This window comes from Micropterus dolomieu, linkage group LG01 (genome assembly GCF_021292245.1).
Source record: "Micropterus dolomieu isolate WLL.071019.BEF.003 ecotype Adirondacks linkage group LG01, ASM2129224v1, whole genome shotgun sequence".
Classification (NCBI taxonomy): Eukaryota; Metazoa; Chordata; class Actinopteri; order Centrarchiformes; family Centrarchidae; genus Micropterus; species Micropterus dolomieu.
In genome coordinates, this window is record NC_060150.1 from 54,103,512 (window position 1) to 54,116,686 (window position 13,175).

General features: G+C 40.5%; 1 protein-coding gene across 2 annotated transcripts; it reads right to left on the minus strand.

The window, feature by feature from the left end:
- Positions 1–365: 365 nt before the first annotated feature.
- Positions 366–8,003, minus strand: LOC123969930 (acyl-coenzyme A thioesterase 1-like). 2 transcript variants are annotated; one of them, XM_046047724.1, is made up of 3 exons: positions 7,576–7,997; positions 4,850–5,317; positions 366–652 (listed from the first exon to the last, which is right to left on the minus strand). In XM_046047724.1, exons 2-3 carry the CDS (start codon positions 5,304–5,306, stop codon positions 399–401), a joined length of 711 nt encoding a protein of 236 aa, XP_045903680.1. In that variant the 5' UTR covers positions 5,307–5,317; positions 7,576–7,997; the 3' UTR covers positions 366–398. The 2 variants fall into 2 exon arrangements, with proteins under 2 accessions (XP_045903680.1, XP_045903675.1); XM_046047719.1 differs by lacking the exon at positions 366–652 and adding an exon at positions 3,625–4,026 and having other exon boundaries at positions 7,576–8,003.
- Positions 8,004–13,175: the final 5,172 nt, after the last annotated feature.

Here is a 13,175-nt window from a genome sequence, read left to right on the forward strand (position 1 = left end):
TTTCCTTGTTGTCCCCACCTTCCATCCCCCTTTCCCCCTTCTCTTACAGGTGTTGTCCTTTCTCTGTGCTATCTGTTTGTGCCCCCCCATCCCCGTGTCTGCCCCCCTGTCCGGCCCGGTGACAAATCAATACATAATTAAATAAATAATAAAACAGAGAAAGAAGTATATTAATACTCTCTTGTTAAAGTAAAATCTGTCTGGCACAATATGGTATCCAGGTCATCATACTCTATACCAGGCTGCTGGGCAGGACAGGTTTAAAAAAAAAAAAAAAAAGAAATTCATGGGGCTTTGTTTATTATCTGCTTTTTAGAATTTATTGTGATGCAACACAGATGGGCTTTTCTGTAGCTAAACGAAACTAAATACTGCATTTTAGCCACTTAAACAGCCAGTCAAACAGTCAAACCGCCAGTAATGTCATGAAAAACGTTCAAACAACTCACCTTATCTTGTTGTTTTAAAAACTCTATTGCTTCCTCAAAATAATCCAAATGGACGTCTTTGATCTTCTTTGGCATGTCATCATGGCCGTACAGCGCTAGAGTCAGAACAACAAATCCTTTGCGGGCCAGCAGAGAAGCCCTTTTCTCTGACAAACCTCCACCAAAGGTGTACAGATCCAACAGAGCAGGGAATGGACCTCTTCCTGGACCAGAAAAAACACGAGAACACAAAATGACTTCATTTTATGGCATCCAAATAATAGAAATTATATAAAACCAGCACACAATTAAAAAGTATGAATATACAGCGGTACATTTGACAGGCGGTGATCGGATGCCTGATTGACACTCAAAACTTGTCATTCAAAATTGTCACATTCTGCCTCTCTGTCCCTCCCTCCAGCCATATTCCCACTTGTGCAAACCCATTCATTGTCCTTCTCCACTAATCCACCAGATGTCCTGAGACTTTTCCACCCGACCTTCTTATCTCAAAACATTTTGCACTGGAACGTTTTCGGATTGAACGACATGTTTCCTTGCAACGTTGTGCTAATTCCACAGGTTTGTTTTCTTCTGTTTGGTGGGTGTGTCACAGGTGTTACCCAATCAGCAACGACAAGTTTGTAAACACAACGGTGTTAAAAAGTCAGGAAAATGGACTGCGCTTGAGTACACAACAGGATGTTTGAGGCACCAAAGTTTTGCTATGCTTTGTCGGCGCTGAACTTGCCCCTGCTCAGCTGTTTTGACTTTCCCTCATTTGCCCCGCAGTAAGCCCTTACCCTCCAGTCCCAGTCAACTGACCTTTCCTGACCACTTGTCAGCCCTGCAGTATATAACCAACCCATTTCCATTTATTCCCTGCCAAATCGTTGAAACTGCAATATTGCTTTTTGGCCTTGCTTTTGAGTCGCTGTTCTCTGTTATTTGAACTTTAACCTAGCCATATTGTTTTTTTGTTTAATTTTAATATACAATATATATCAAATGACATGACACAAAATAAAAAAAGAAAGCCACACACTACACTCGGGGGACATATTCCAACATGACCTATGTATTTTGCTAGTTTGATAAAATGGAAGAAGTCTAAAGAGAACCACTTTCCCAAGCATGCTCTGATTACATTTACATGCACAGCAGTATTTCTGCTATTTTTTACTTCTTAAGCAATATCAGCTAAATTAAAAAGAATCAAAAGCTAAAGTAATCATTCCGCTGAAAGGTTTTCCCTATCAGTGTTTTACTATTATGTTTCTGGATTAATTTTACCGCTGTGTGTAGTGTCACTGTCCTGTGAAAACCACATATCTCTCGCTCAGAGACACAGCCCTGTTATTTAGCTTAATGTAATGTCATTTTCCCAAACCATAAAGGAACTTAATCCTTCAGTTTACCAGAAAAAAAATCTTAATTCAAAATCACCAAATGTGGAGATTTTTTTTACAGGACAGGGAGGGTATGAAAAATTGTAATCTTAAAAGTAAGTAAAAATATTACAAATGATAATTGACCCTTCACTAACCCATGCCCCGAATACACAGCTGGCCAATCACAGTGCAGTATAGGACTCGCTCTAACTGAGGTCCGACACTTTCATGGATGTGCTCCATTGACTCTAATGCAAAAGGAGTCGTTTTCTAGCTTATTTTTTTTGCTGTATTTTTCTAAGATATGGTCAAACGCTGTTCCTGGGGTACTTGTAATAGTTAAAGTCGCTACCCAGAGAGATTTATTCTCTTTCCAAAACCTCAAATAAATCCAGAAAAATGTCAGCTGTGGATTGTTCCTAATGTAATCAGTATCAGCTTTGTTGCCAGGTATGTTTACACATACAAGGAATTTGACTCTGGACAATGCTCACAATGTGCTTCCTTAAATAATACAATAAGACAATAATAATCAAACACAGGCTACAGTATAGAGAACACATATACACACTATGAACAAAAACAGACAGATTGAGACAATAGTGCAATGAACAGAGTGCAAAGGATGCAGGAGAAAAATTATTATTACCATTATTATGTACATATCGGAGGTGGATGTGATATACAGGTGCACCTACACATACAAGCATACATGTACACAGTTTGAGGAGTGCAAAGAATACTGGAATAAATAAGTATTATGTGTGGTGTGATGTACACGAGGTAGGTGGATTTGGAAAACAGTATATACAATATATAATATGAATAGTATGAACAGTATGAAAAGCACTGAAATAGAGAATGGTGAATAAATAAATAATAAGTGGTAACCAGTAAACAGGTGCTGATTAGAGACAGAGTTACTGGGTTATTGCACAGGAATGGTTCCTGATATTGTGAGTCAGAAATCAGCTGTTCATCAGAGTGATGGTTTGTGGGAAGAAACTGTTCTTGAGTCTATTGGTTTTGGTGTCCAGTGCTCTGTAGCGCCTACCAGAGGGGAGAAGCTGGAACAGGTTGTGTCCGGGGTGAGATGGATCTGCAGTGATGTTTCCTGCGCTGTCCTGAATGGAGGGCAGGATGGCACCGATGATTTTTTTCTGCTGTCCTGACTGTCCGTTGTAGTCTGTCCCTGTCCTTTTTGGAAGCATCTCTTTGCTGCTTTGACCTCTTTAGTCAGAGTGTTCCTGGCCTGGTTGTACAGGACTGTTCCCACTTCTGAAGGCCTCCTCTTTGGTCTGACAAATCTGCCTGAGTTTCGCTGTGAACCAGGGTTTCTGGTTCTTTTATGTGCTGAAGGTTTTAGTCGTTACACACATGTCCTCACAAAAGCTCATGTGGGATGTCACAGTGTCAGTTAGTTCATCCAGGTCAGTGGCTGCAGCCTCAAAAACGCTCCAGTCAGTGCAGTCAAAGCAGGCCTGTAACTCCAGCTTTGACACGTTGGTCCATCTTTTCAGTCTTTACAACAGGTTTAGCAGATTTCAGTCGCTGCCTGTATGTTGGGATAAGATGAACCAGACAGTGATCAGAGAGTCCTAAGGCTGCACGGGGAACAGAGCGATAGGCATCCTTTAATGTAGTGTAGCAGTGGTCCAGTGTGTTAGTGTCCTTGGTGGGACACTTAATATGCTGTCTGTACTTTGGGAGTTAGTGGCTGAGGTTTGCTTTGTTAAAGTCCCTGAGAAGAATGAGCAGGGAGTCTTGATGTATTTTCTCCACGTTAGTTATCTGGTCAACCAGGTGTAGTAACGCCTCACTAACACAGGCAGCCTCCCCTTGTTTTCCCCATGAGCGCAGTTACGCGGTCCGCCCGAAAAGATTAAATCCCGGCAGGAAAAGTGCGCTGTCTGGGATGTGCGGGGTGAGCCAGGATTTGGTAAAACTGAGGGCAGAAGATTTGCAGAAGTCTGAATTAGTTCTGTTGAGGAGCAGCAGTTCGTTCAGGTGGATCAAAGGGAGTACAGTGAGAAAACCCCGCTGTCTCAGTTTAACCAGCGCGTCAGCACGCCTTCCCCTGCGGCGTTTACGAAGGATCCCAAACAGAGCTGCCGCTCCTCCAACTAATAACTCCGGGAAAGTTCCATGTTCGATCAAGAGCGGTGTAATAGTGTTAGCAGTTGAAAGTCCGATGTTTAAGAGCTCTTAAGAGGGATGGCAGAAAATAGAGTTAATAAACAAAAACACAAAAAGCACTGCGGAGCGTAATCCAGAGGCTGCCATCTTGTTCGGTGACATCCCGGGATAATGTTAGTTAGCTAACGCTAACATTATCCCGGGATGGCACCGAACAAGCTAGCGCTAACTAACTTCTTACTGAATGTAACGTAATAAAGCCCTACTGTTCTGCTTTTTAATGATTGTAATAATGAATAGCGCCCTACCCAGCTTTATAGGAACAGTGTTGATCCTTAATATTGTTGTCTTTTATCTCAATCATCGGGGGATGCGGTGGTTCAGTTGTACTGTGTGATTGGTAGGCTTTAGCTTCTGTCTTTCATTTTTTCACGTCCGTTTGAGTCAGTTTGACAGCCTGAGTACAACCTTCAAATGCACAGTGCAACTGCAAAACTGTCTGCTTCTTTCTGAGATTGCTTTTTCCAACAAATGTGACAATATTTCTCCGGGGAGGACAGTAATATACAGTGGCAGCGCTGACAGTTTGTCGGACTTCGCAACAGTAACTAAGAGGAATCCTCCACTGCTTTGGAGATTGTCTTATTCAGTATGTGATGTTTACATGGAATATGAAAAGCCTGGTCTTATTCAGTGTCATGAAGACTTTGTGTGTTTTTGGTTAATTATTTGGCACAAGGAACAAGCTTTATCCGAATGTGCCCACAGAGACTTTACTGTTTCAGTCCCTTCAGGGGATTTGTTAATAATAATAATAAAGATAAATGATGCCAGCATTTTCCTTTAACTTTATTAAATGAATGATTTAAAGCATGAGAGACGAAGACCAACCTGGGGGAGTAAACAGGACTCCGCGGATATTCCCCTCTTTGACGGGGAGCCGGCTGACCCCGTCTCCAATCAGAAGCCTCTCGTTGTTCGCCTCTGCCAGCATCCTTTCCTCCCCTTCCTCCTCGTGCACAGAGAACTTCACCACGTGGGGGTTTAGTGCATTTGTTTTTTGAAACTTTCTGTGCAAGGTGTCAGCCCTCATCGACCACAGTAGACCCATGGGTTCAACCCCGACGTAGCTGCCACTGAGCGAGGGGTCTCTCTTCAGGTCGATCTCCCCGCTCCCATCAGCCCTGTAGATGGCTGAGGAGCTGAACACCACTCCTTTCTCGTCAGTTGATCTTGCTTTCATGGTGACCACCTGCCTCGACCTCAGCCCGGCTACCTGCACCTGAACGGGCTCATCGAAGAAGCACCTGGCGCTCGGCAGCAGCCTCAGTCTGACTTGGGAGGACATTTCGTCTGAAACTGAAGATACTTTCTTTGTAAGACTTTTCTCTGTAAAACAGTAAACTAAAATAATAAAGGCATTATGAAATTCCACATCTGTTTATGAAAAAATTTTGTCACAGAAAATGTTCATCATGCCATGTAAAGACTGTGTGTGTGGGTGTTGTTACGTCCCAAGATCTAGGGGTGTCCTGGATGTAACATAAATGTGTGGCCTCCCACTCTTCCCATTCCCAAACAAGGCCAGCACACAACAAATACAATTTAGCAGTTTTTATTATACATCGGAGATGAGCAGTGCCCAAAACAACAACCAAAACACTAAGAAAACCTAAATCTTTCCTAAACCCAAAGGTAAAGAAAAGACAAAGCTCTAAAACTAGGCTTCTAAGTCCAAAAACAGGAGAAAACGGTGCAAACAAAAAAAAGGGCTTCTCACTCCTACTCACTGCTAGTAGCTGACACAATATAGCTACGACAAAGGAAATTGCTTCATAGCAACAAAAATGGCAAAGCCAACAAAACCAGGTTGTCATAAGACAATCAGAAGGACTACGATAAACTACTTACAATCTAAGTTGAATATAGTCACAACCGTTCACTATGTACAATAAACACAGACATAACACACAGTCCTCAGGCATGTTGGGAATGGCAGAGAGAGGGGGAGAGTTCCTGTCAGTAGGGCTTAAGATGGCTGCTGTCATCCAGGTGCCCAATCAGGAGGCTCCAATCAGCTCAACCGGACCAATCCAGTGTGTCCACCTGTTCTCCAGTACCTGCTACCTAAACTTGATTTGCCACAGTTCTGTTGCAATTCAAGTTTTCAAATAAATAAACAACTAATTCGTGTGATACTTTGCTGCAAAATGTATTTTTTTGTTAAACATTGATGGCATGAGTTTTATTAGGTTATATTGTGAGTGACTGACAACCAGGGTCAAATTCCTTGTGTCTGTTGAACTGTGCCATGTGAACATGTGTTCTCTGAAAATGTATGGATTACTTTATCATTAAATGTGGCTCAAAAAGAAAAGGTGTGACAGTCTCTCAGGGCCAAAAACTAACATTTCTTGGAAACAAGGGGACGTTTCAAGGTAGTTACTTAATTGAAGGAGTCACTAGCTCACTGACATTGATCTTACACACCTGTGTAACTGTTGGACATGTATATATAATGTCTGTGACCTGGTGTTATATATGATGAAAATGTGGTGGAAAGTAAATTTACTCAAGTATTTTATTTAAGTACAATTGTGAGGAACATATTTTTTACTTGAGTGTTTCCCTGCTTCTTCCACAATACAAATTTTGATGGAAATATTGCACTTTTACCTATTAAATATTTTCAGGTAGCCATGATGTGTGAATATTTCAAAAGATACCTTCAACATTATTCTAAATCATTTTGATCATTATCCTAATCAAGCTAGGCAGATAAAATATTCACACATCACGGCTACCTGAAAATATTCAACATACCTTACTACATTTACTTGACAGCTATGCTAGTTAGGCTACTTTTTAGATTAAAATTGTACATTAATATAGGCCTATACATAATCTTGTCATATGCAATACATGATTAAAGATTAAACTAGTGGTTCTGTAACTCCTTAACAATACACTACTTTTATCTTTCAGATATCTCTGAGATGTTAGCAGTTTCACACCTGTTTTCATCCTTTTAACTTCTCAGTTTTATTTAAATACTTGTTTGAGGCCAAAAGAGGTAAAACTTCAACATTACACAAAACGCATGGATACAAAAGTATTACAACAAGTTTATCCAGATACAGCCGCAAAACATCAGTTTTTTCTTCTTTCCTGGCTCATTAAACATCTCAGGAGCCCCCAGATTTGCCATGTGACTCTTTGGGTGGCCCTGCACCTTGCATTGCTCCCTGTACTGCTTTGTTATAACACTAGCTAACATTCCTAACAAAATCTGCTTCAAATAGCGCCCAATAAAGTTAGATTTTAGTTAAGAATTTAAATCAATTGGTTGGCATTTTCAAGAACAAAATAGTTGAGACATATAGAATTTAGAGCACTAATGTTACAGTTAGAGATGGCTCTCCTGTACATAATAATGTAGTTTGACTATAGGCTATTATATTATTGTATTACTATATTATTCATAAAGTGTTATGAGTGCTCCCCTCTCTATGACAAAAGATACCGTTTTGCGCTGTGTGGTTATGCTACATAATAACCTCGGCCAACCGTAGACAGGTAATTCAGAAACTGAACGGTAGAAACGTGGCTTAACTTACCTTTAAGGTTACAGCTGATGTCTGGACAAACACGGTGGCGCCTCTACGTCTTATCTAATGTCGGTAACGCAATGTGAGACCGACTTCAGCCCCGACAAAATGTAACAAAATGTTTATTTCAATGGAAACAGTGGTGCCTTTAACACACTGGCTGTATTCGAAACCGCCTACTATACTAGTAGTACGTACTGATTTGGCCCAAATGTGCAGTTTGCAAGCAAAAGCAAAATCGGCAGTATGCCAAAAATACCCGGATGGCGTAGTGATTCGGGAAAAATCTGCAGTATGCATCGGAGCAGTCTACCTCGCGTAATGTGGCCCATAATGCAAAGCGCTAGAACTGTAACAACAACCGGTCAGTTGTGTAGAGGACAACAACAGAACTTGTTTTACACTTTTCAAATTCTGTTTCTTCACTAAATCCACTTCTAACAAGTTTTGAGGCGAGAAATCAACTGTTTAGATATTAAATATCGGCAGACTTAGGTAAATTGTTGGCGAATCGAATGTGCTCGAACGTTTTCGGAGTTGAGAAGCTCCGCAAATGCGGCGGGGTTCGCTAACGAGCCAGCCCGCGGGGTTCGCTAACGAGCCGGCCAGTCAGCTCCGGTCTGCTCGCGGAGCCCCCTGGTCCTCACGCCAGCTCACGGAGCCCACAGCCACACAGACCAACACAGCAGACGTGAGAGTAAAGACCCGCAGCTGTGAGACAGTTTAAATGTTCGTCCCGCTGTCATTACAGTCTGAGTAATATTGTAACGTTTTAACTTTAATCAAGAGACATCAGTCTCGTGATGGACAGGCTTGTGTAAGGTAGAAGCACTATGATGAAAAAACAAAAAACAATAGTGGTATGAAAGGGGACTTTTGTCGCTTTATTATTATTATTGTTATTCTAAATAGACATTACATTGTTAGTGTAATGTTACAGTTGTGGTTATAGTACTTGCTTTTTATTTGCTTTTATATTTTATTTTATAGGCTATAATTATTATTTATGCACCAATATACCGAAGCAAACATCTGCTACAGCTCGGCTGCGGCCATAAGATTTTTTTTAAAGAATACGTTTCAAGCGGTCGTCTATCAGATTATGTGACCCAAATGGCAAGTTAAGCGCCAGAGGCTTTGTTGATGATGTGAAGCGGTTGCAGTTTGGTTGAGTTTAGGTACCGAAAGTACTTGATTGGGTTTAGGCACCAAAAGTACATGGTTATGGTTAGGAAAACACCGTCGCATCGTATTTTACATTTTCCTTAATAACTCACAAACTACTTGAGATACACTAGTCATCTTTTGATACAAGAAACATATATGTGTATATATATAATATATATATAATTAATAATATAATTGATATATTTTCACTTATAAGAACAAGACTAAAATATTTACTTAAATGCAAGAAGTCAGAGTGTTACAATTGCCCCCTTGGCAATTTTAACACTGAAAAATAAGTCATATTAACCCACTGCATCTCAAGTAAAAGCCTAGGCTACCTCAAAGTAATTACTTTACAGCTAATAATGTTACATAAGAGTTTTTAAATGGTTCAAATTATTTTAGATGTCAGGCATCCTCTGCTCTCTCTGTTCTAACTTCATAAAAATCATTCTCTTTGGTTTTGCTGGGTCTTTTACCATCAACTACTTTAAGTCTTTCTACTATACAGACAAACTGACAATGAAAGGAACTTTTGCAGACTTGGGCCTATATAATATTCACACTTAAACACATAGAACACACTATTTTATACAAAGAATTTTGGCCTATGTTAATTGGTGATTTGTTTATACTAGAACAAATCCATTTCTTTTAATACACCCTTTTTTAATATGGTTTTACATTTATATTTAGTGAAATATGTTTATTTTCAAAGCAGACAGACAAGCTGCGTACATTGGGCCATGTGGCTTGGGGGCAATTGTAACACAGTGTTACAATTGTTGCAGCCATGATAAAATCTTGTATGCCCGCTAGCCACAACTATATAAGCATAGTTTGTTAGTGTTAAACGTTAATCAGTAACCTAGAGATAAAATGTATGCAAGTTTAGATTTGCAGTCATCTAAACTTTAGACACCAGAAGAAAAATACTGCACATACAAAAGTTACTTTCATACCTCAAAATCAGTATTTTGTTTAAAATTTCTGCTAAGGTGAAATGATCCTGCTCCTTTTCCACAGACAGAGAGAGAATCATATTGATCATGTGCAGATTAAGTGTCATCACTTTAGCTTGTTTCTGATTGGAAAAATTGAGTGTGTTACAATTGCTCCCTTTTACAATTGCCTCCGGTCTCCCCTAAAGCCTGGCCTAGCAGTAAGTACAGTACATACTGCATACTGCGGTTGCCAGTAGTATGTAGTAGGCGGTTCCTTATACAGCCACTGTTGTATGTAAGCGTAAGTGCACTTTACTGTTTTTTATTACGGCAATGTTTTGCTGTGTTACAGGCAACTCGGAACTGGGAGGTTTCCAAACTAGAATATATACTAGGCTATGGAACTCCAAGTCAGGTTGCCCACTTGTGAACTCTGAGAAAAAATCTGTACCCCGACTATGGCAGCTCTCATGGAAGCACACATTGTAAATGGTAAACCACAAACTAAAAAGCAAAGTAAAGTAGTAATTCAAAATTATACATAGTAGTATCAAATAGTTAAACTTGTTTTGCATGTAAATAGATGTAGAAATACATTTTCAATGTTATTAGGTGGTTATGGGGGGTGATGGCGCATAGATAAGAGGCTTGCCTTTGTTGTGGGAGACCTGGGTTCAATCCCCCACTATGACCCATCCACCATTGTGTCCCTGAGCAAGACACTTAAGCCCTAGTTGCTCCAGAGGCGTGTGACCTCTGACATGTATAGCAATTGTAAGTCACTTTGGATAAAAGCATCAGATAAATGTAATGTAATCTCCGAAAGTCATCTTCTATAGCCAAAAGTTATTCAGGAAATGCCCAGAAATGAGAAAACATTTGGAAATATAGCCTACAACTTTTGCTGACTTTTGAGGATTACCAGCGATGTAGGTAGAAGGACACACAGTTAACGTATATTTGTCACTTGTTTTTAATAAAATGGCCATCCTTTTAATTAACACCAAGTGCAGCTTGGTGTTAATTAAAGTGCAGGCTGAGTGCAAGCTGAGGGTTTAAACTTAACATAAACTTGCCAAAGAAACATGAGTTTGTCACGGTCAGCCACGTTTATTGTTCACATTTAGCGTCATGCACCACCATGCAACTGAAACGCTTTGAGGTCGAAAGTCAGATATTTTAACTATATATAGTATAGAACAAAAGTTCACCTTTCAGAGCGCCGTCAGTCAGATCCATTCCACTTTAGGAACCCTAGTAAATGTAACTCCGTAAAACATATCATACCTGCTGCTCAGGTGGGTCCAATAGTGGGTCTGGCTGTGTGCTCACATACTGTCCCTAAACAAGCTGCTATTTAAGTTACTGTTCATCATGTGTTCACCTGTTGCTTTTAAAGACATCACGTAGTCTTTGTTGCAGCATTGTATTACAGTTCCACTGACACTATGTTGTTATAACACTATCTGATGTTTTGCTAGGCAAGCTAACTACAATAATGCCAACATTAATCAACCAGTGTTGGCTGCTCTTTGAATGAGAGAGTGAGAGATGGTCAATGAGAGAAGCTAGTTGTACCAGTGCCAAATCTAATCCAAAGGTGGACTGGACAAAATTATGGGTTTTTCATCTGCATGTGTGCTGACTCAGCAGGAATGATATTACATGGGAAAGGTTGATCTCCAAGAGAAACATATTATTTTAGATTTTGAATTAGTTTCCCTTTGCATAAATAAAAACATTTTCACCATAAATTGATGCAGGAAAGGCAGAAATTGGTGCATAAGAATTCACCAGAATGCAGGAAATTAAGTGTTCAATGCTCAAAATGTTCTGGGGGAGGACACCCCAGACCCCCTAGCTCAGCTCACAATCCCAGAAAATCAGCTGATATCAGCCATCTTAAAGCAGCCACATCAGCTGGCAGACAGCTCAGCTGATTAATCTCTTTGCATTCATTAGCAAATTCCATACAAGGCGTCTTATTTAAGCTGCTGTAGCCTGCCTGCCCTCGCTGCTTCCTCTGCAGCTTATAAACCACCGCCACCCCAGCTCCTCCTTTCAGGCTGTATCTGATAGGAATGCATGATAATTATCGATCCGATTGGGCATATTTCATTGTCGGAATCATATCAGGAAATGGATCAGATATGATGGATAAGAATCAACAATACTAACATGCGCCGCTGTCGTTGTTGCGCTCTGGGCGTCATATTGCTGCTCATGTATAGAGTGGTCATTCAAATCCCGTTTCTGCGTGGGTTCTCTCTGGGTGCTCCAACTTCCTCCCACCATGCAGAAGAATAACATGATGTCACACGCACCACGCTGTCATACAGAAGTAAACAGAGGCACAGAGGTTTGCTCCAGGTAGCTCATACTTGCTAACCCTCTGAATATTCTTGGGAGACTCCCATATCTCATTGGGTCAAATTTAAATCTGCTATATCTAGTATTATATGGGCAGAAACACCATGGTAACCTTTCCTACAGGTCCAGAGGTGATATTATGGAGAATTGCACTAACACCATGTGAATAAATGAAATATAGTCTTGTAGTTGTTGGCATGTTAAGTAAATAGGTTAAAGTTTTCCATAAACTGGAGGCCAGAGCCCTAACAAGCCTAATAACTGAAATCCATCTATGTTTTCCTTCCTGGGTAATGGCATCAGCAATTTACAGAGTGCTGGTGCTGTAAAATGGTAACAGTGTATAACAAAATGTTTTGGTGAAGCAAGAAATTGTTTTTCCCATATGCGCAAGCAATATTGCCTTCACAGCTGCCCTTTGTAGCCACAGCTACTCTTCCTCACTTGGAGCCAAGGACGTGGCTGTTACCAGGAACGCCTGGTACCGAGTGTTGAATGGCTCTGTGCGCCCCACTTTAAATTCTAGTTGCTATGCATGCGGGAAGCTACGTTTTAGACAGTTGCCTCTGCCTTACACAGCCTGCGCGAAACGCTCACATGTAGTTTCCAAATTTAAACCTTTCCCACTCTCCGATTCCTGCCAGACCGGTCGGGGCCTGGGACTGCATGCTCACACGTGGCTACAAAATCAACACGGCCCTGTTAGAAACTTATGCTAGATGTCCACTTTTCCCAGACATGAGAAATGCACATTCTTCAAACAGCACAGTAGCAAAGATGAAGATTATGAATTAAAATAGTTAATTCCAAGTACCCCAACCCAGATGTGGGTTATTCCCAGGAGTGTGTTCACACACCTATGAACCAGGTACCCAGTGGGGTTCCAAATGAATTTAAGGCTAGAAATCAGATTACAGCTGGGTTTGAATCAGGTCTCTCTTGATGTGGTTGTACAAAAAAAAAAAAATGTGGAGATGGTGGATCCTTTTATTACAATCAACCGTCAAAGCTAGTGACAGTTAAATATAGAGATATTAACATGTGATTGTCAGAAAGACTAATTGAATTCATTTTAGGGAATTAATTTACAAATAAAGACCAAACTCTTTATTATCAATTTCATTC